General features: G+C 34.8%; 3 protein-coding genes across 10 annotated transcripts in view; 2 read left to right on the top strand and 1 right to left on the bottom strand.

Annotated features, from left to right (window-relative positions):
* LOC123872627 (integrin alpha-PS1) overlaps window positions 1-1,793 on the top strand; it is a 114,633-nt gene extending 112,840 nt beyond the window's left edge. For both annotated transcript variants that reach the window (XM_045917016.1, XM_045917015.1), the window contains one exon: window positions 65-1,793. In XM_045917016.1, coding sequence (XP_045772972.1) covers window positions 65-301 — 237 coding nt within the window. In that variant the 3' untranslated portion in view covers window positions 302-1,793. The remainder of the gene's footprint in view (window positions 1-64) is intronic.
* Window positions 1,794-2,268: 475 nt separating this feature from the next.
* The window catches only part of LOC123872633 (transcription factor 15-like), a 66,697-nt gene continuing 47,909 nt past the window's right edge, over window positions 2,269-21,056 (bottom strand). Inside the window, exons 1-4 of one of the 5 annotated variants that reach the window (XM_045917027.1) lie at window positions 13,318-13,453; window positions 4,359-4,489; window positions 2,486-2,581; window positions 2,269-2,377 (exon numbers count right to left, since the gene is read on the bottom strand). In XM_045917027.1, coding sequence (XP_045772983.1) covers window positions 2,298-2,377; window positions 2,486-2,581; window positions 4,359-4,489; window positions 13,318-13,355 — 345 coding nt within the window. In that variant the 5' untranslated portion in view covers window positions 13,356-13,453 and the 3' untranslated portion in view covers window positions 2,269-2,297. Of the gene's footprint in view, window positions 2,378-2,485; window positions 2,582-4,358; window positions 4,493-5,630; window positions 6,009-13,317; window positions 13,454-21,056 lie in introns of those variants that run through there. The other 4 variants (XM_045917022.1, XM_045917023.1, XM_045917025.1 and 1 more) reach the window with 4 other exon arrangements.
* LOC123872626 (dual oxidase) overlaps window positions 13,518-21,056 on the top strand; it is a 49,241-nt gene continuing 41,702 nt past the window's right edge. The window contains exon 1 of one of the 3 annotated variants that reach the window (XM_045917010.1): window positions 13,518-13,721. Coding sequence is in view for 1 of the 3 variants with exons in the window: in XM_045917009.1 (XP_045772965.1) it covers window positions 18,363-18,383 (21 nt within the window). In the remaining 2 variants the exon portion in view is untranslated. Of the gene's footprint in view, window positions 13,722-13,901; window positions 13,921-18,319; window positions 18,384-21,056 lie in introns of those variants that run through there. The other 2 variants (XM_045917012.1, XM_045917009.1) reach the window with 2 other exon arrangements.

The raw sequence follows: 21,056 nt of genomic DNA, 5'->3' as shown, positions 1-21,056 counted from the left end.
ATTAGTATGTCTGAGTTAAAAATGACCTTACATATTTTTAAATCGAACGTTTTTGTTGTTTTAGGTGGAGACAGTTGCGTATCCAGATTTGAAAATCAGTGAACCTTCAGAAGTGCCATTATGGGTGATAATAGTTTCTATAATAGTAGGACTAATAGTTCTTATTTTGCTCATAATCGCTTTATGGAAGTTAGGCTTCTTCAAGAGAAGTCGACCTGATCCGACTCTGTCGGGCAATTTAGAAAAGAATAACCACGAGTCCAGTCCGTTCATCGGGAGAGAGAGAAACAGTATTCGATAGCTGAGGGCCTGCATTTCCATTTTACATGGAACTTACGGAAATGACGTTGAAACTCCAAAATTGTTGGAACTTTGTACATAGAAACGAACTGTTGTAGAATGATTTGGTACATAGGAGATGGTATTGAATAAGTATAATTTAAAATATCATTTGACTGTGATGTCTTCGTAGAGGAAATATTGTATCTAAGTACGTTAAAGTAGCCGTGGTGCATACAAACGACTGTGCAGTGGCATGTATAACTTGTAATTAATTGTGTAACTCCGATCACCTTTCGATGATTACGATCGAAAAATAATCGGAGTTATACAATTTACATGAAGACGGGTTAGCTGGTGACTGCGCTCTTTCGATCATCACATCAGTGTGTTGCAACTTACGACACACCACGACACAGTAGTCTGTATGCACCTTTATGTTTTGTTGATGTTATGTACGAGTCCCTAATGTGAATGGTTATTGTAATAATTGTTTTTATTTGCATTTCTGTAGTGAGTATTATGAATAAAGTTTTATGATTGTTTTATATATTCGATGAATATGTGCTATACTGTAAATATGTACTTGCCTTTATTATTTATGAAGTTTTAGTATAAGAATTGTTATATTATCTTATTTACATTGAGGCTTTTAAATAATCGTCTATGATGAAAATACAAAAATATTTAATGTTGACGTAATCATATCGTTTAATGGTGATATTTAAAAGCCTTGTTGTAATTAAGATATATAATGACTAGATTTTTTACTAGTCAGTAAATAATATGACCTATGTTAGAGGTCCGTAGATTTGGATAGCGTCTACTTAAATTCTTATTATTAAGCATAAAAAACACTTAGAACTGACCTACTTAAAATTAAAAGGTAAACTTTTCTGTACTTAAAAGTGCTTGAATTCTAATTATTATTAAACTTTCAATGGGTAATTTAAATAGTGATAATCCCATTTGATAAATGGAATAAATAAATAATTATTATGATCCATGTAACAAATATTTTTAAATTGTAACTAGGTTTGTTATTTGTTAAGAAGTGTACATAAAGTAGTATTTATATTAGATTTTTTACTAAAATTTATATAAAAACTCGAGCATCGAAACATAATACATGTTTTATACTTACCTACCTTATAAAACATAGGTAATTATAGGTAAGTACCTACTTATTCATAAAAAAATTAGTAAAATATTAATAGCGTCAACGCTAATTCTGTTGAAAATATTACTATTCTTTTCACGATAATATATTCTAAAGTTTACCTAACGTGATTTAACTTTTTAACTTTTAGTTTATCTCAGAATTGATTCTTATGATTTTTTTGTTAAATCTATTCTGTCAAATTGTACTTCATGTAAGTAATGTAATTAAATTATCCACCTTACCTATTATAATTTTCCTGGTTGTGATTATTTCCGATAGTTTTTCATAAAACACCTTCCTAACAATACTTAGTTTACAATGGAAATTATGAATTAATAAATGGTGCCATTTTGATACGTTTTCGTTAATTTATTTACAACCCCTTTTTCCTAGCATGCATTATTATTACTCATAGCTAACCATGCTACTACCGAGTTTCCGAATACCCATTTCGAGTGATAATAATTTAGGAATGCACGTTTTCCAAAATTATTCTCGTTTCGTAAATTATTGTAGATAAGAGCCGAGTGAAATTTAGCTTGGTAAGGCAAGGCACGAGACGAAAATGAAATTGCAGTTTAAGTCATTACAGTTTAAAAAATTTAAATAATTAGGATTTTTAAATAATTAAGATTAAACTAAGGACCTAAAAGAAAACAATTTTACATATGATTTATAAATATAATTTTTATAAATATAATTGTTAAAAAAATCAGCTTCAAAATAAATGTGCCACTTAAAATTAATATTAATAATATTATACTTTAATATATTTAGGTACCTATATGTAATATGAGGTTTCATTTAATATTTTTATTTAAAAAAAAACATGGATATTTAATGACTAGTCTAAATCTTAATGAAATAATATACCTACTCTATAATATAATCTTAAAAGGATCCTTGAAATTCTTTGTTCATGAGGGTCGTAGATTTCTGTAATAAAAAAAATTGTTAAGTTAACTGAAAGTAAGTTGTCGTGAAATCTGAGGTCGAAAAATCTGAAATTCACTCTCTGTGACAATCACAAAATTAAATATCTACTCACATCTTTTTTAATCGTAGACCAGCAAAAGGTACATAAAGAGGTATTTTTGTATTCGATATCGCTTTTCTGAATGCATGGCTGTTCCATGTTCCCTGTAAAATTTAATGTCAATTTAATTCAAAACATATTTAATTTTACCTACCCATTATTTACACTACAACACAAAGCAAAAAATATATAAACAAAATATAAGAGAAATCAAGACAGAAGTAACTTAGCTATATCTGCCTAGAAAAGGAGCCTTATCTAGGTTTGTCGGCCTAAAATTGATACACAGGTCATAGACTAGACCTGCGTAGTGATTCACTAACTTAGTGTCTAACACTGTCTGATAGCCACTGATCTCATTTTTTAATACATTGAAGGTTTTCTACGAAAAAATATTTTGATGTCGCCCAGTGAAGCAGCAATTTAGAACCAACCAACCTCTGTGGCTATCATTCAGTGTTAGACACTGAGTTAGCGAATCACCTAGCTGGCGCGCACTAGGCGGCTGTGGCACCTACGGCATGATTATCCCAATAAAACTCCTACCATTATGTGATTAATGGAAAAGGGGTCACAACCCTCAGCAATAAAAATTTAGAGCCTCGATAGCTCAACAGTTGAGGAGCGGACTGAATTCCGAAAGGTCGGCGGTTCAAATCCCACCCGTTGCACTATTGTCGTACCCACTCCTGGCACAGGCTTTACGCTTAATTGGAGGAGAAAGGGGAGTATTAGTCATGATAAGCATGGCTAATATTCTTTAAAAAAAAACTACGATGCAGAGAACGAGTAATAAACAAAATAGGAAAAATCCACCTACAAAAGTTCAAGCTTCCAAATCCAGTGGATTGAGCCGTAGGTATTTTGATAAGTAGGATTGGATAAAGATTTGAAGAAAGATTTGAATAAGGATTTGCTAAGATTGCTTGCGTATTTTCTGCTTCACAGCTTAGTATGCAGGTGATAGGTAGACGGGAAATCGTGTAACGCTTAGTTATGACATCAGTGGCTGACTAATGGGAGAATACCGTTAAGTTGCCTTGTGGACAAAACAATAGATACGTAGGTATGTCTTTTACTTCAGTTTAAGAGCGGCTATGGTCGGAAAGCTTGAAGTAATCAGTATTAAGATGCTTCACTTTCCGGATATAGCTGCATAGCGAATAAACCTTACGGAAAAACTGGTAGGTATCTACATATAAATGGAAAAAGATGTTGCGGGAATCTATATTTTCATGTAGGTATATTTTTTTTTAAAGAATATTTGTCATTTTAATCATGACTAACATTCCCCTTTCCTCTCCAACTAAGCGTTAAGCTTGTGCTAGGAGTGGGTACGACAATAGTGCAACGGGTGGGGTTTGAACCGCCGACCTATCGGATTTCAGTCCGCTCCTATAACCGTTGAGCTATTGAGGCTTAAATTATAAGGCTTATACCTAGTTAAAAGCCGAAATACGGACACGTCGCGATTGGTCGTCGCGTGGCAATCCTCAAAAATGCCCAGAACGTACAGTCTGATTTATTTTAAAACTCGTTAGACTGAAACCTTAGGCTTTGGACTATAACTTATGCCTCGAACCGGAACGCTAAAATGCTTGGCAGCATGGCTTTGCCGGTAGGATGGTCACTAGCCACGGCCGAAGCCACCACCAAGGCCCACCAGACCAGACAAGAAAAGAAATTATAAAATTGCAAACCCCTGCCGGGAATCGAACCCAGGACTTCCCAATAATAAAAATAAAAAATCCACAGCACTTTTAACCCTGCGCCAGGGAGGTCGTCGGAAAGAGGTCAAAGTCTTAATAAAATAAGTATCTACTAGATTGTCGCTGTTTTAAATAAATAGGGCCCTAAATTTCTTATGAAGTCTTATCATACCAGTATATAATTGGTTGTCCAGATGCGTGATGTAACTGCCAGCTAAGCGCAGAATCTCGATCTTGCTGAGTTTGCGGTCCGGCGGCTCCGTGGGAATCAAGAGACGGAGCGCGTTGAATGCCATGTTCACGCTGCTTAGAAATTAAAATGGTATTTTGATAACAATTCTATTGGACACACAAACATAAATAATATAAACTTTTATATATTTATTTATTTTTCTTAAAAAAATTAAAGTTGCATTTTTGTTCTGTGGAGACCCTGGGGTCATTGAGTCTTAGGGTGAGATCTATAAACCGCACTCAGACTTTGCTTAGACTTAAGCCAGAGTTAAAACGAGACAGATGTATATCTCTCACATAAATCTGTCTCGTTTTAACTCAATCTTAAGTCTGAGCAAAGTCAAAGTGCGCTTTATAAATCTCACCCTTAGTGCAGTAAAATATTACGAGACATTCCACCGCGGTTAATTTATATATAGAAGTCAGTGCGATTAATAGCTTCATTTTCTGCGCAAAGGTCAACCTGGCTGTCCAACGCGGAAATGCAGCCTGTATTTTAGGTACCATTCATTCATCAATCATTGGATTTGCACAGTAATTAGATAAGGCTAGCTTTAAGTTCTCAAACTTCTTGTTTATGTAGCTGCGAAGTTAATTAACTTTTCAGTTACAATATCAGAATTAGAAATCTTAGCTTCTGCCGAAGAAGCTCTCCTATTTCTTTGGTATTTTCTCCTTGATCATCTTAATCCTTCGCCAGATTACTACTGCGAACAGGTTTCTTCTCTAAATGAGATTAAGGATTTATGCTAGGGCCTAAATCCTTAAGATAGATATTTAGATATTAAGACAGATATTAAGTCTATGTAATTAAGCTATTATTTAATGCAATGGTAAATACTAAGCAGCCTTGAAGAACATATCCGTTTGCCACTGCGCCAAAAAAAATATATTTAGAAACTATAAATATACCTTTCAATCTTATACATTTTCAGATTCCAAAAGTTAAAGAAAAAACAAAATTTATCGACTTAAAAACAAAATTTATGTAACTACAGATATATAATTACAATAATTTACAGTGAATATACTTACTTAGTAAGTAAGTAGATAACTATCAGATGATAATTATCAGACCGTAAAAGCAACAAGTTAGTTTCGAAGTTTTCCTCACTTTAAACGGTCGTGATTTTCTTTGACACTCAGTCAAAACTTTTCATTGCAAAATCGGAAAAAAGGTAATCGGAGGTATTTATGATTAAATACTAACTTTTGCGTCCTATCACGTTCCCGAGCGTTAGCCTGACATCGTTGTTTGGAAGTTGGCACTGTTTCGAGATTGTTTTGAAACGTCACTGAGCACAGGTGTTCCCAGGTGTCTTCGTTGAGCTGATAGTTTGTAAACGTATCCATTACAAGTATCACTCTAATTATCTCGCTAAATAGTTGATCACTGATTTATATAATACTATAATATCACGGTTTGATATACTAGTACATTTGGTTGCAGGATGTGTGCTTCTAATCGGAGTGTTTGGTAGTAACTAGTAAGTGTCCCGCTTCCCGATGGATGTAATTTTGAAGGAGTCATTTAGGAAGAACAGCGCGCGCCTCTGACTCGCCTCTTAACCGATAATTGTATAAACAGATGCCTCCTGATGAACCAGGGCCGTATTCAAAACACTAATTAAACTTAATAGGGTTTATAATTTTTAACACGTCTTTATTTGTATTTTTAAACTGCCACGAAAAGTAGAATTTTAAAACCAATTACAAAACTCTTATGCTAGCTTTCTATTGAATCTTCATTCCGTTTCTAATTCACCTTCTAATATTTTTTTTCATTTATAGTAGATTAAGTACCTACTTTAAAATGTCGTGAAAATATATATCATTTACGATTACCACAAGACCTTACTTCATATTTTGATGCTTGAGGTCTGTCTCGACTCACCTTATTCCTTTTTGTTTGAGCTTACCCTTAACCCTTAATAATGACTTTGTACAAATTTTGCATGCCTGATTATGTAAGGTGAAACATTTCTACTGGACAATATGTACTTAATAACATCTCACTGTAAAAAATGTTTCTGCAAATAAAAAATCTTGAATCTTGAATCTTGAATCCTTAAAACCCTTAGAAATTCCATTAGAATAGTAGGGAAATAATCCTTAGGGACGTGTCATATAATTTACTCGGAATAATAATGCAGTAAGTTCCCAGATCGTTCCGTGGTCCAGATGAATGAAGTATTGACCTTTAAGGAATTATAGGAGGCACATAATTATTCAATGGTATTGAAATTAATAGTAGCGTTTTACCTGAAAATAAAACGCATATTAAAATACTTACCTCACTGGAAGCTTTATATTGAGAGTAGCATTTCCGTTTCCGTCGATTTCATGCCAGTTTTCGTACTTTTATTGATGTCATATCCGGTTTTGTGGCGCCACCTGGCGGGGTCGCGCTCAAAGTTTTCGTAAATTGCTCAGCGCGGCCATGGCTTCATTGGCTCAATATCACCAGGCAGGAATTACTGAAAGCTTCCAGTGAGGTAAGTATTTTAATATGCGTTTTATTTTCAGGTAAAACGCTACTATTAAATAACTTGACCGTAACTGGAAGCTTTATATTGAGACCCTGTTTGTTTTCGCCTGGTGACGCCACATAATAGATATTAGAATTCTACGCCAATGTGATAACACTTGTACCATAATGAGTACTTATATGATATTATGTTCTTTTTCATAAACCAAATTTTGTTTATTTGAATACAAAATCAATAAAGAAAAGAATTTTAACTATCAGTCATAGAACTGAAGAATAGTTAGTTGAGCGATACCACCTGGACTAAGTACATTGCCTTCAATCACTTTACATTTAGAAAAATTTTGAATTGTATTAGCTGATTGCTAATTTTCATGGGCCATCTCATCATAAGAATGATTTTCCCTGAGTTGAGTGTATGCTACTAGAAGTAGCAGATATGCTTGCTTCTTTCAAAAAGGTTTTTACCCAGTCTGCTATACCTACTGTACGAGAGGCACGTTTAATCCGTTAACCATTATAAAATATAGAGCATTATATTTTGTAGCATATCATAATCTGTCGTTCAATAATTAATTACCAATTACACATATAAATCCAAAAAGAGGGTAAAGATACCCGTTATGACTATTCCCATTACAAGCAATTTCTGATTGGTTGTCTATTTCAGATTTTGAGCCGAATTTAGGGCAAATGTCAGATTTTAATTTTGTAATCATCAAATTTTATTAAATACACATCATTCGTTCTAAGGTACGATTTTGATGCAATATGAAGTTATCTGAATAGTAAGCAGTAATAAAAACGCAGATATTACAAATGATTAGTTAAGTAATAAGTTATTATTAGCACCCCAAACGGGTGGATTTTAAATCTTTCTGAAGAAATCGATTTTAAAACATGCTTGGACATGAATACATAATTGAGTGAATTTGCTTTTATTCATTAATATAGCACATATAAAACACGCGTATTAACAAACATTACTTGACTTTTATTTCATACATCCAATAACAGATCCAATTACAGATTCGTGTAATAGGAATGAAAATTCTAAATTATGTCATTTATATTATGTGCCAAAACTGGTGCTAATTGTGATACTTTAGGTTCGTATCAATCAACGTTTTCAAGCTTATTCAATAGTTTCAAGATAGATTTCCGCTTGAAATTAAGCAGTGATTTACTGCTTAGGTTTTATGTGTCTAGGTAAAGTATAGGACCACTCATTATTTCTAGACTTCTTAAGACAATGACAGACCCATTGCGAGTCAATGAGGCTGTGTTTTATATAAACGGTCGAGGCCCGCCAAACTCTTTCGATCGGAGTAAATTATATAAACTAAATCAACTATTCAAAAAATATTCCTTTTGACCAATTGAGATGGGTCAAGAGTCAAGACGAAGAATTGAAAATAATGGCGTAAACCAACTATGCCAATGGAAACTTTCATGAGATACAGCATCGTGAAACAGGACTTGATGGTCCATCAAATCTAAGAGTGCATAGTTGTGTACTTCGAATGCTTTCTCCGAGGTGAATAGATCGACCTCCAGGATTACCCACTTTGCAAATATTATTTCCACACAAGCTCGTATTGCCACTCTGGGATGTTGGCTATGACATTAGATACAAATTATTTACATGATTACTATACATACCGGATATAATATTGTATGCTATGGTGTATTTGTCAAGCCATAATTCCAGTATCTGGAATGTTTTATTCAATAAGGATAACAATATCCTTAAACCTTGCAAATATGCTTTATTAACAAATGAATGAATGAAAGAATGAACATCATTCCTCTTTTTCTTAGTAAATGAGAGAGTAACGTCTCGTCGTTACTTTGAATGAGACTTGAACTAAGGCGTAAGAAGTGAGCCTTCTTGAAGCTTCTGAAGGGTAAATTAGACTATCATTTCGATAAGAGTAAAGCATTTGTTCCTTTCCTGTCAAAGAGCATGATAGATGAAGCATCCGTTACTAGAACATGAACTAGTGGAGGTAGCTAATATTTCTCCTTTAGCCCTTATAATTTATTTATCGCATCTGCCAGCTTGGAGTGCAGCGTGGAGATCGCCACTTGATGGATAGACGACATTTAACGAGTCGCAGGGATCCGCTGGATTCATGCAGTGTAATCACGTGGCATGTGGTAGTCTCTTTATGAGACCTATGTCCAACTGTGGACGTCTAACGAATGATAGTAGTGATCTACCAGTATTGGATAGATCTTGGATTATCCAGCGGTCATTGGTTTGTTAACTAGCGTTTCTAACTGTTCTTACATCCAACAGCCCTCTTTGGAGGCATTTTTTAGGGTCTCCATAGTATTTCTAAATAGTTAGACTCACTCTTTCGTGGTCAAAGAACCAATTCTCAAATTTTATATACCAAAAACAGTAAGTTCGACTGTAGTAGATATTAACTTAATGCATGTAAAAAATGTACATGTATTAAGTCTCTTGTACATTTAGCATGTACTTGCCTTAACTTGCTATGACAAGTCGATTAAGTAAAATAGGACTCATATTTCACCATTCTCTTAATATCACCCATAGACACCGTGGTTAGTCCGAACGGCTGGTAGGTTATCATCTAATCTATCTAACTTTCCTCAATAAGAAGCAATGACACAAGACTGTTTCACTACATGAAAACAGACTTTGCATGTTTATCAAAATGAAATGTTCTGCCATAACATACATAGTTGTTTCGTACTCTAAGACGTGATCTTGGTCGGGATGACACTTCGGAGTTCGGTACCAGAAACAAGGTGAAAAGGAAGCTTGGCGTGCGGTGCAAGCTTCATGATTCATTTTACGCACTATTGCATACAGTTCCTTGGGAAAAACAATAGGTGGCTTTTTAAATATTGGTATGCGATACCATTGAAATAACCTTTGTATAACCTCTGGTGCCTCTATTTTCTTTCATTGCGAAAGACAGTGCACTAAATAACCTGCTTGGAACGAGGTCGGTTTAGTTTCTCTGATTTGTCTTGGAGAATTCGGGTGCAAATAATCATGCTGTGGCTTACCTACCTTTTTGGACCTACAGTCCTGATTGAGGAACGATAAGAACTTTTTGGATGACCTTTGTAGATATTACCGGTATGTTCGTTTCCACCCCGCGAGGGTGTATGATATAGATCATGTTGGCATCCACCCCGCGAGGGTGGATGATATTGATCATACTGGTATTCACACCGTGAGGGTGTATGAGATTGCTCAAACTAGCATCCACCCCGCGAGGGTGGATGATATTGAGCATACTGGTATCCACCCCGCGAGGGTGTTATAATATTGCTCATGTTAGGATCAACCCTGCGAAGGTTGAATGATATTGATCATACTGGTATCCAACCCACGAGAGTGGATAATATTGATCATTGAATAGGCTCAATGCACGGCAAAGGTAGTCATGGCAGCTCTATGTATTGAAATGGTAACATTTGAAATGCATGGCCCCTACGAGGGGCGGGTGACCATTTTTCAGAAAAGCAATGTGCATGTCGAGTAGTTCCACGCGATGGAACGGCAACAATTATAATTTTCTGTGCTTGTGAAGCGGCGAACGCGTTCAATGTGTTTTCTATTTATTGCTGGGTCAAATAAATTTATCTTATCTTTATTCAAATACACTTTTGCAATTGCTTTTGAATCGTCAAAATAATTTACCATAGTGTATGCATTTAATATTATTATTTAAGTTAATATTGATTTTCAGTTAATTTATATACGAATAAAAATAAAGTCAAGAAAGCACAATTTTTAGGAAAACCTAGGCATATTTTTGTTTACGCAGTATGTGATAGCTGCATAAGCTTTATCTGCTAGAAATTGCAAGGTATCATACTTTTTTACCTCTTTGTTTGTTTCTAGGTCTATGAACCTTGAGTTTTATCAAAGACTTTTTAATGCACTGTGTAGGTACACTTAAAAACCAAGATGCGCTAGCTAAACCTGAAAAACCTGGAACCTGGTTAATTAATGGTTAGAACCTGTTGAAAGTAAAATCTAAACACGAACTTTGTTATTCGATTTCATCCTGATGATCGTCAGGTGTGATATTTTTATTTTTATAAAGGTTACCTGTAATTTCATTACTATTCGATGTAACAATTTGAATTAACAATAACTAGAAAAGACATATCATAATCTTAAAAGAATTTCTCGTATAAATCCGAGAGGATTCATTTCAAAATGCAATCGGGGTCATAACTATCGTCATGTACCCTCTCAATAAAATGAGCATATTGTAACAGACTTAAAAGGTAAATTTTAGCTATAATATTAATTTCAAATATTTGAAATTCATTCCTAATAATCGGTTTCTAATTGTTACATCGTCTCAAGTACGAAAAGTTTTTAATAACTACCTTCTGGCAAATAAATATAAAGTACTGTGATCCGAACGGACAAACCGTTAAAAATATTGATCACGTACATATTATTATATTTTACATTTTACATAATGTAATATAAATTAAAAATAAGTACTTACTGCGAATTATTCACCAAATTCACTTTATAAAGTACCACACAATAAAATAAAATAAAATATCTTGCAACGTTTCGCGTTGACTGATTGCAAGTTGCTTCGACGGCAAACAAAACGCCAATGAAGCCATGGCCGCGCTGAGCAATTTACGAAAACTTTGAGCGCGACCCCGCCAGGTGGCGCCACAAAACCGGATATGACATCAATAAAAGTACGAAAACTGGCATGAAATCGACGGAAACGGAAATGCTACTCTCAATATAAAGCTTCCAGTTACGGTCAAGTTATTTAATAACAGTGAGTTTATATACTACCTTTTACCTTACCTGTAGCACTCGGGCATAATGTAGTTATCTATTCCTGAAAGAATTTTGAAATTTGATGAGTGGTTATCTCCTATATCCAAACTTACAAATTTTACTTCTTTATAATATTAGTTTAGATCCGAGTCCGTGCCTGTTATGGCGAATGGCCGGGTTGTCATCGAGGATGTAAAGCGCCAATGCTTCCCCTTGTCCTATTTGTTTAAGCTAACTACAGCAATAAATATTTTTAATGTCTTTGATGATTTGCCTGCCTATAAAGTTACGCACATTTTACGACGAAAAGAAATTGTTGTTTATTTAAATATAGTCCAGAAAAGTTAGTTATATATACATATGTAGTAGTATTATAATAGATTTTTTCGAAGCATACTTACCATGTAATTTTGTAGATTTACTTGACTACTCAAAAGCACATCGTAAAAGTTTTTCCTTTTGCATTAAACGGCTTTTCTTCTTTAAGTTTCTAAGATAATACTTCAAACTTACATCGCTTTTTTATACACCTTTACCCCAATACGCTAAAAAGGCTTATCGTACTAAATTCGTTATTTCAAACGACATACTGTGTCTAGTAGATATTTTGTCAAATTCATATTGGTACTCCCTTGAGGGAATTAGAATGTTGTTCCGTGGGAAAGGTCTAATTGGTTAAATTATATGGCCGCGTCCAAGAGTCATTTATATTCATTTACAGTGTTAACGATGTTACTACTGAAATGACAAGGGATAACGTCTGTTACTTCATGTAGGTAGGTATTGATTAATTTAATAGAAGCGCTAAAAACATTTAAGTCTTGGCAATTATAAAGACAACGATGAAGGGTTTATTTCTTTAACTAGTAGTCTCCAATCTGTTAACTCCTTCTAAAGATGTACAAAAAATCTTCTTCGTATTTTTTGGTTCAGAACCTTACAAGTCTATTGATTGGTGGTTGCAAACCTATTTTATATGTACAGGATATATCCTGGATATTTCTTTTGCGATGCGACATGTAATTTTACCGTAATCACCCAACTGTAATTTTAGTTTGTTCATGATAGGTATCTCAATTTTGCTTTGATCGTGGGTTAGAACGTTTTTCAGAAAATACGTCTTATTAAAGTAATTGGACATAATTCATTCCAGTTACTTATTAATCTATATTATACTAATTACTAATCTAAACATATTATAATATATAATAAATAAAATTGAAGTGTCGTGTCTGTTTGAACGGGATAATCTTCGAAACGGCTAAACCTATTTTGACGGGACTTTCACAGACAAGTGGAGGATTAACCAATGAGTAACATAGGCTACTTTTTTAAACGACTTTGAAAAATGGAGTTGCGTTTTTCTACCTATGTATACTGATATCTCCGAGATTTCTTAGCCGATTTGCGTAATTTTTTTTAATCGTTAAGGGAACATTGTGATATTGTTCCATAAAAAATTTGGCTTCAACTCCTCAATCCTGATGCTGCAGGGTATCTGACCAATCCACGCGGGCGAAGCTACGGGCATCATCTAGTAAATGATAAAACACTCCGATCACGAGTTGAGTTGAGAGAAAATATAGTGCTGCGCCATTGTACTCAATCATTATTGTTAGAACTGCCAATTCGTCAGCCATATATTTCAGACTACCAGACAGTAGTCACGGAGGAATTACAAAGAGGATGTTCAGGTGTCTGTTGATTTTGCGGCTACGTCACGTCCCCTCCATTGCATCCGCCAACCGACGCGGGCGCACCACGGCCGAGACTTTCTCCTCGCGACACCGTCGTCGGTGAAACCACCCGGAGTCGAACATCAGCCGCGAGTCAGTCGACCGCCTTCCACGACGTCGCGACCTAACTTAACCTAAACCTAAACACCGCTAGTTACTTCCGTGTTCGCTTTCGCTTCGTAAACATTTCGTGCACACGTTCTGTGTTTCAAAAACGTTTACCTGATTAATTTCACTGGAAATTTGGAGATGATCAGCCGAATTTAAAAGGTGAGTTCTGCCTTTCTCCTAGCCGTGGTCGGTGGGCCTATCTTAGATGATGACATTCGATGATAAGGTGGGCGAAGCGCCTCGTGGTGAACGCAAGGACGCGGACCACCTCTTGAGCTCACCAGACGAAAACGTTTTTGCTATTTACCCACTTATAGCTATCGGATTACTAGTTGCATCCTCTGCATCGGTAAATTGCGTAAGCATACCCATTTATGTACATTAAAATGAATTATTAACAAGGATATTTACATTTTAAGATTGTTTCTAAGGTCTTGTTTCTATCAGCGATTTATAGGTAAGCCCTCATGGTGCGCAATTTTTCAAAAACTAACCGTCTTTTTAATAAACGTATCTACTACCTACTTACACATGGCTTAGCACATTAATTCTTTCATAGATTTGAGTAAACAGTGAGTATTTTTTTTAAACCAAGGAACTAAGCTTCAGTTTTATTTATTTCATACTTCTTATCATCATATCTACATTAGGTAGGTAGGTCCTGTAAAAAACTGAGATTTATATACACTTTAGTACTTGCACAAAAGCATGCATTATAATATAATTCAAATTTTTCATTTATTTTAAACTGTACCTATTAGGTATCTTCATAATTTTTCTATTTACAATTTCATCTAATTTAACTTATTTCATTTTATTACGATGACTACTATTATAGTGAATCAGTTATAGGTAATGCACAATATTTTCCGGAACATATAATTTGAACTTATTCTTTAATTGCGTAATATTTTCTATTAGGCTTTGACTGTATCAGATTTTTATCATACAAGAGTTGTTTGTTGAGGAGTTCCGTTTTCAATCTCTAAAAATTCACCAACATAAGGGGCTATCCTAAAGACAAAAGCTATACATTATTAAAAAAAGAAATATTTAAATTGGTACACGCAGTAAACATAATCGCAGTAAGCGGTACATGTAGATAGACAATACATAGTTGCTTAGCATATTATTGTAACCAGAATACTGTTCAATGAACTGTGTCTGACATTTGAGAATCAGCTGACTAGAGATCAGGTTGGAAATTTTGCAAAAAGACAATCTAGTATAATTTATCTTTTTAATGTATAGTCTTATAAACAATAAACAGGTCAAAAGATAAAAATCGGCCTTCTTTTTAATGTAACGACTATGTTTTACAGTTTATGAGTAATCAATTATTTTAATTTATACGTTAATTAAATTTTGAAATATTTAGGCACTTTCAGTACCCATAGCAACACACACGCAAGCATGCACACACGCACACACGCACGCACGTATGCACGCATGCACGCACGATCGCACGAAATTATTATTTTCCCTGCGTTATTTATTATTAGTGCAAGGGAAAATATTTTGTGCTAGTTATATTAGATGTCCTGAATTTTTTTCTGGAATGTTATTAGGTACCTATGTAAATGTCTTTGTAAATAATCTTTGGCCTATAAAGTTGTAACTCCTTAGTTGATTGATTGCTATTAAACAATTTATCTATTACAAGTTGTATATAATTGTGATAAGGTAATGATAGTCAATTCTGTTGTCAATCTGTCAAACTGGAGTAAAAAGTCTCAGATTGGTAATGGGTATCAACTATCAGGTCTGTACGTGTTGTTAGTACTGCTTACACGCCTATGCGTTCAAATTATCCCACTTACCAGGTGTCTTATGTAAATGGTACAATTTTCTTAATTTAACTCAAGCTTTTAAGTGGTCCATTACAAGCCCTATTTTCTTGCAATCGACGTCTATATTGGTATCGCTGATAGTTTTATAAAAGAATTAGCTGTTGCTTATTATGACATTTTTTTAATTTAATTATGATTAATACAACGATTTCGAAATATCGATATTTCGAACATCATGGACAAAATCATGGAAAGTAGGTAGGGTAGACCTACCTACAGTTTCTTAACTTTATACTTTAATCTCGTCAAAACACGAAATAGGCCTCAAATCCCGTCAAATTGTTTTTAAATCCCGCGGGATTAAAAAGATTTTCCGGACAAAAAGTATTTAATATTTCAGTCTGGCCTCAAGATGCAAGCTATTTTCATACCTACTAAATGTTAAAATAGGCAAACATACACACCAGTTATACTATTAATAGGAATTTAAATCTTTTCTATGGTACCTTTATAGCAAAATTACGATTTACATATTTCATCGGAAAAACATAATGACTCACTCAGGATCTGCTAGCATCCTGCCAATGACCTATTACTATAATATCTTATAGGCCAATCAAGCCGTTACAACAATCATCACAGTTATAGAGCGTCATACAAATGTTAGACACGAATGTTTTTCTATAAACGTCATCTTGGCAATCGTCCTTAAATAAATATTTGGTACGACATTATATCGTATTTAACCTTCGAATCGCGTCAAATTATATTTTTGTAGTACCTTCTCAGCCATTATCTGTAGCTTTGTCTACCTATTAAGTAAATCTAAGTATTTTAAGTAGCTTACTTAGTAAGCTCTTTTGAAACATTCTTCTCTTCTGGACCCTTTCAAGTAAAGATTTTTATATGAACAGGTGGAGATGATACTGCCATTGTCGCAACTAGAATGCCATAAGCCTACTTCGTCGTATTAGTTTACAAATTGCGAAAACCCGAATAAAATTTGGAATTCGCGGGCGGGACCCGTCGCATCCACCTTAAAGAGCAAAACCAATTTAAATGAATACGATAATTCGAAACTAAATAAAACATATCAATGCAAGTGATTGATTAAAGAAATAATCATGGATCATACACATAATTGGCCAACATCAAGTTTCCAAAACAGTTGGTTTATCAAACGATCCTTGTAAAGACATTGCCGTTTGAGAACACACTCGTAGTTGTGTTCAGTTATACGCCGATTAAAATTCCTCATTTGGAATGCGCATATGGTGCAGTTAGATGTATAGAATCAATAGTTAAATCAATACGAATAACGAAATAAATCTTTAATCAAAGACTGAGGATGCCGGCCAAAAGCAAAATACGTAATTTACTTTCGCAAAAGTAGAGTGTGCTTGATGAGAAAGTTTTGGTCATTTTTACCATTGGCATCATCAAAAACTGCTTTAAAAATGCGAAAATGTGTCTGACTGTCTGCCAGCTGGCTTTTCACGGCCCATCCATTTAACCGATTTTGATGAATGGTACAGAGATCGTTTGTATCCCGTTGAAACGTACATAAGCTACTTTTTATCACGGAAAAAAGAGTTTCCACGGCATCTTTAAAAACGAAATCCACGCGGACAAAGTCGCGGGTATCATCTAGTATTTAAATAATACTAGCTGATTCACATCGACTTCGCATGGATAGAATTTTCAAAATCATTTCGTAGTGAGGAAATAGTTACAGATAAAACCTACATGAAAAGTGCTTTAAGTTGCTAAACCTAACAGTTTAAACTGTACCTTTATGCCACTGTACCTACTGTATGCGTGTCAGTCAGTCACTTTTTCTTTTAATTATATCAACAGATAAATAAATCAACTGTAATGAGATACCGTAGTTAAGATTAAACTTTTCAAAGAATTAGAAAAAAAACACAAGGTGAATGCCGTATCAAGTAACAAAAATAAATAAGTACGCTCACGTCTAAGTAAAGACAGTATGGTCATACATACAAAAGGCTCGATAAGGATTTTCTTCATAAACATAGACAACGAAATTGGTTATTTGCCAGCGTTTCGACATATACAGTGGTTTAAAGTGGCTCAGAATAATGTAAAAGTGGAGTCACTTTTAAAGATCAATTGAAAGGGATTTAATTTACAATATCGATCTATTTATACTTAATGTTTCAAATAAGAACTCGTAATTTATTAAAATTTTGAACATGATTCAAATAATAAAAGATGTAGATCGAGAAAGAAACATAAACAAGATAAAATTTCAAAATCAAAACTAAAATTCCTATTGAAATCATCACATATTCACATTGAAGTAACCTTTCTTTGCCTTATACACCAACATCGGCCAATTTACTGACTCTAAGTAGCCTTAAAATATTAATCAAAATCCCGTCTTTTAAACCACAATATAGTTTAACTGAGGAATGATTAATTGTATCACATAATGGTTTGATTTATATGCTTATCAAGTAAAGCACTACTTCGTGTCTCTAAGACAATGAAAGCACTATATTTTCTTTATAAAATCTTATGGCATCTATGTTCTTTGGATTAAACACAAGGTTTCACTTCCGTTGCAGAAGTCTGGGTCATCGGACAAGCTGTTTGGTAAGCCGGCCTTGTACGCATTAATGGGTCAAATTCGAACGCTTGCCTAAGCGCAATTATACATGACCATTATTTTATATAATAACACCAGCACTTATCGGTATGTCATGAGAAATCATCTTGTGAATTCGAATTGACTCGTTGCAAGCCCGTTTCTGTGGGTTTAATTTAGTTTTAACTTAATAGTGCACTTTTATTTGTTCAATTTTACGAGGTTTTTTTATAGGTTGGTTTTTATGACACTTAATTGGTTTTTAATTTTTGGTTATGTATGTTGTGAGTAATTTTTATGTAGACTATGAACTTTAAAGCTAACTTTACATTCTTGATGTTTTAGGTCAAAACTTTCGTAAATTTCCAGGTTCTAGTACATGTGTATGATTGAACTGTTATGTCGTCAATTTATTCATTGGTTAGTTGATAGTTTTTCTTGAATAGTCTTAACTGGTAGAAATATTCATTGCATTAGTTTGGTGTTAAGTAGGTACGCCTTAATTCTACGAGCATTATTTTGCAAGTTGTATAGTACTTTAGAACAAATAGTTTTATCTCCGTGGAATCTAACGTTATCAAAAAAACCTTACGGCCAATTGTCCGAGTGAATCTGGTATTGCACAATTTGTTATGTGGGTCAAATGGCAACGCATCTTGGTCTGCCCTTGGACCTTGCCTTGTCTTATGAAACTTTTAATTGTAGTTCTTCGGATCAAATTGTACATTTTTGTTTGAACTTGAAAACTGTTTGATGAATGATTACTAAAATCGAATACCTACCACCATAATCGTCAAAAACTTCAATAGGTAGGTAGGTATGTCTATTAGAAATAAATGTTAAATCAAATGAACGAAACACTATTGCATTGTTTAAAAACATTGTCCGATTTCATTAAAAACCTTTGGACTTTTTAAGAAATGATAGTGTTTTTTTTTTTTTTTTGTTTACGCTGGGGAATGCATTTACGCATCCCCCCCGGAGGGAGGGTATGTGGGACTCGCCGGCCGAGAGGCGACCGGAATACCCACTAAACCCCAGCGGCGCAACTGCGCGTCGCCTGGCGACTGGGTCACGGGAACGGCCGAAGCAAACACCGCAACCCAGCCAGCGACGTCTGCCGAGGCAGACCCTCCACTGGGGACCTGCTCGGTCTCCACCACCTCCGGGACGCACCAACGAAGTGCGTCCCCCGACCCTGGGACGCGCACGTCGCCCGTGTCCCGTCCTACGCTTCGTCCACTGTGCCCTCTGCTAGTCAGAGGGACACGCGGAGAAACCTCCCCCCCTGCCAGGTCATTAGCCATAGCCAACAATATCTCCGAAGAGAAATTATTAGCCATGTTACCGGGGCGCACCGGCCCGAACACTGCTCTTCCCCTCGGACGCATCCAAAAGGGACCAGCAGCATCCAGGCACACTGGGAGGTTACCTGGCTGGCGCCCCTAAATAAGAATTACCATTCAAAGTGTTTTAATCCGGCCATCCCTGACCCACTCTTTAAAACCATTGTTAGAATTCCATTTTTTTTGTTATGTGTAAAAAGCTAAATTCGGACAGTTTTAAATGAAATGTACAAAAATATCTTCGCATCTTATCCGACAAATGGAATTTAAATTAGGTTGTAGATACTAATTAATGATTGCAGCAGATTCTACGTAAGTCTTAACTTTTTAAATGTAAAGTTCAATGTCCGTTCGACTAAGTTTTGCCTTTTTAGGTAGTACCATGGTAGTACCTATCCTTTCTGTCACACAGTCATGTGGTTGCGTTTGCTCATTTGTTAAGAGGGGTCTCTCTGTCACTCGCTTCATACAAACGTAGTTCCAATAAACGTAGTTCCAATTTCATTTGAATATTAAGCAACCAAAGTCCATGAAATTTTGCAGATATATTCTAGAAACTAATGATATCTATGTTTGTGGTTTTCCAGATTTCTGTTAAAATATTCAATTTCAAAGTTACGCGGTCTTAAAAATTTACATACAAATCTTTAAGCCCCTGTAATTTTAAAACTACATATTTTTAGAAAAATCTAAAACACCACAGACACAGATATAAGTTTCTAGAATATGTCTGCAAAATTTCATGGACTTTGGTTGCTTAATATTCAAATGAAATTGGAACTACGATTGTATGAAGCGAGTGACGGGGAGAGTCCTGTTAAGAGTGAACGTCTTAACATAGCAACAAGTAACTTGCAAAACGTCGTATATCTATAAAACAAATTGCTACATACAATGCTCCGGATGTACAAAAAGTTGAAGCTAAACAAAACCAACATTGACTTTTAAGAGGCATTGTATAAGCAGCAAACGTAAATAGCCTCAAGCTATCAAGTAGCACAATACAGTCGTGTGTGAAGGTCTACGGATTAACAAGTTGACATAATTTGCGTAAGTCTTGGCAACTTCGAATATGGTCAAGATCTGTTTTGGAGAAACCTTGCTAGACCGGCTATCAGTGAGACTAACATTACGGATAACTATTTACGAGATAGATATTATTATCTTATGTATATTTAAAATTCTATACTTTGTAAAAAGTGTAGAATTTTGTAGAAATAACTCCATTTTCCATTAGATTTCAAAAAGTTATTCAAGTGGCGTATCAACAAATTCCTGAAAATCTAGCAATTCAGCGATATCTCTATAGATAATACTGCTTTCATGGGCGGTGGTAATGATAAATTACGTAACATTAGTTCACCTACTTTTTTGTTCGCAATTTACATTTTTTTCAATGTAAAGAACAACAGTCACACTGATTTTCTTTGTAAAGCCTAAACGGGCAGTTAAGTAGGTAAGGTTCATTGACCTCAAAAATGATTTATCATAAAATGATTTAGCACAATGCAAACATTAACTGTAACTGTGCGAACATTTTTTCCTCGTACATACCTAACGGTAGCATTTCTTTACAACGCTACAATAAACAACAATAACAACAAACAACGTTGCAAAATTATGATTTGAAATAATATACCTACCTACTTACCTAGGTAAAATAATGTACGTTTGTTGCTGCTCCTCTTTTCTTGTTTGATTTAATAGCTTAATATGTATAGTAAAGCATCCAAGTTGCAACTTGTTA

This window comes from Maniola jurtina, chromosome 15 (assembly GCF_905333055.1).
Source record: "Maniola jurtina chromosome 15, ilManJurt1.1, whole genome shotgun sequence".
Lineage (NCBI taxonomy): Eukaryota > Metazoa > Arthropoda > Insecta > Lepidoptera > Nymphalidae > Maniola > Maniola jurtina.
This window is presented reverse-complemented; position numbering and strand designations above follow the sequence as displayed.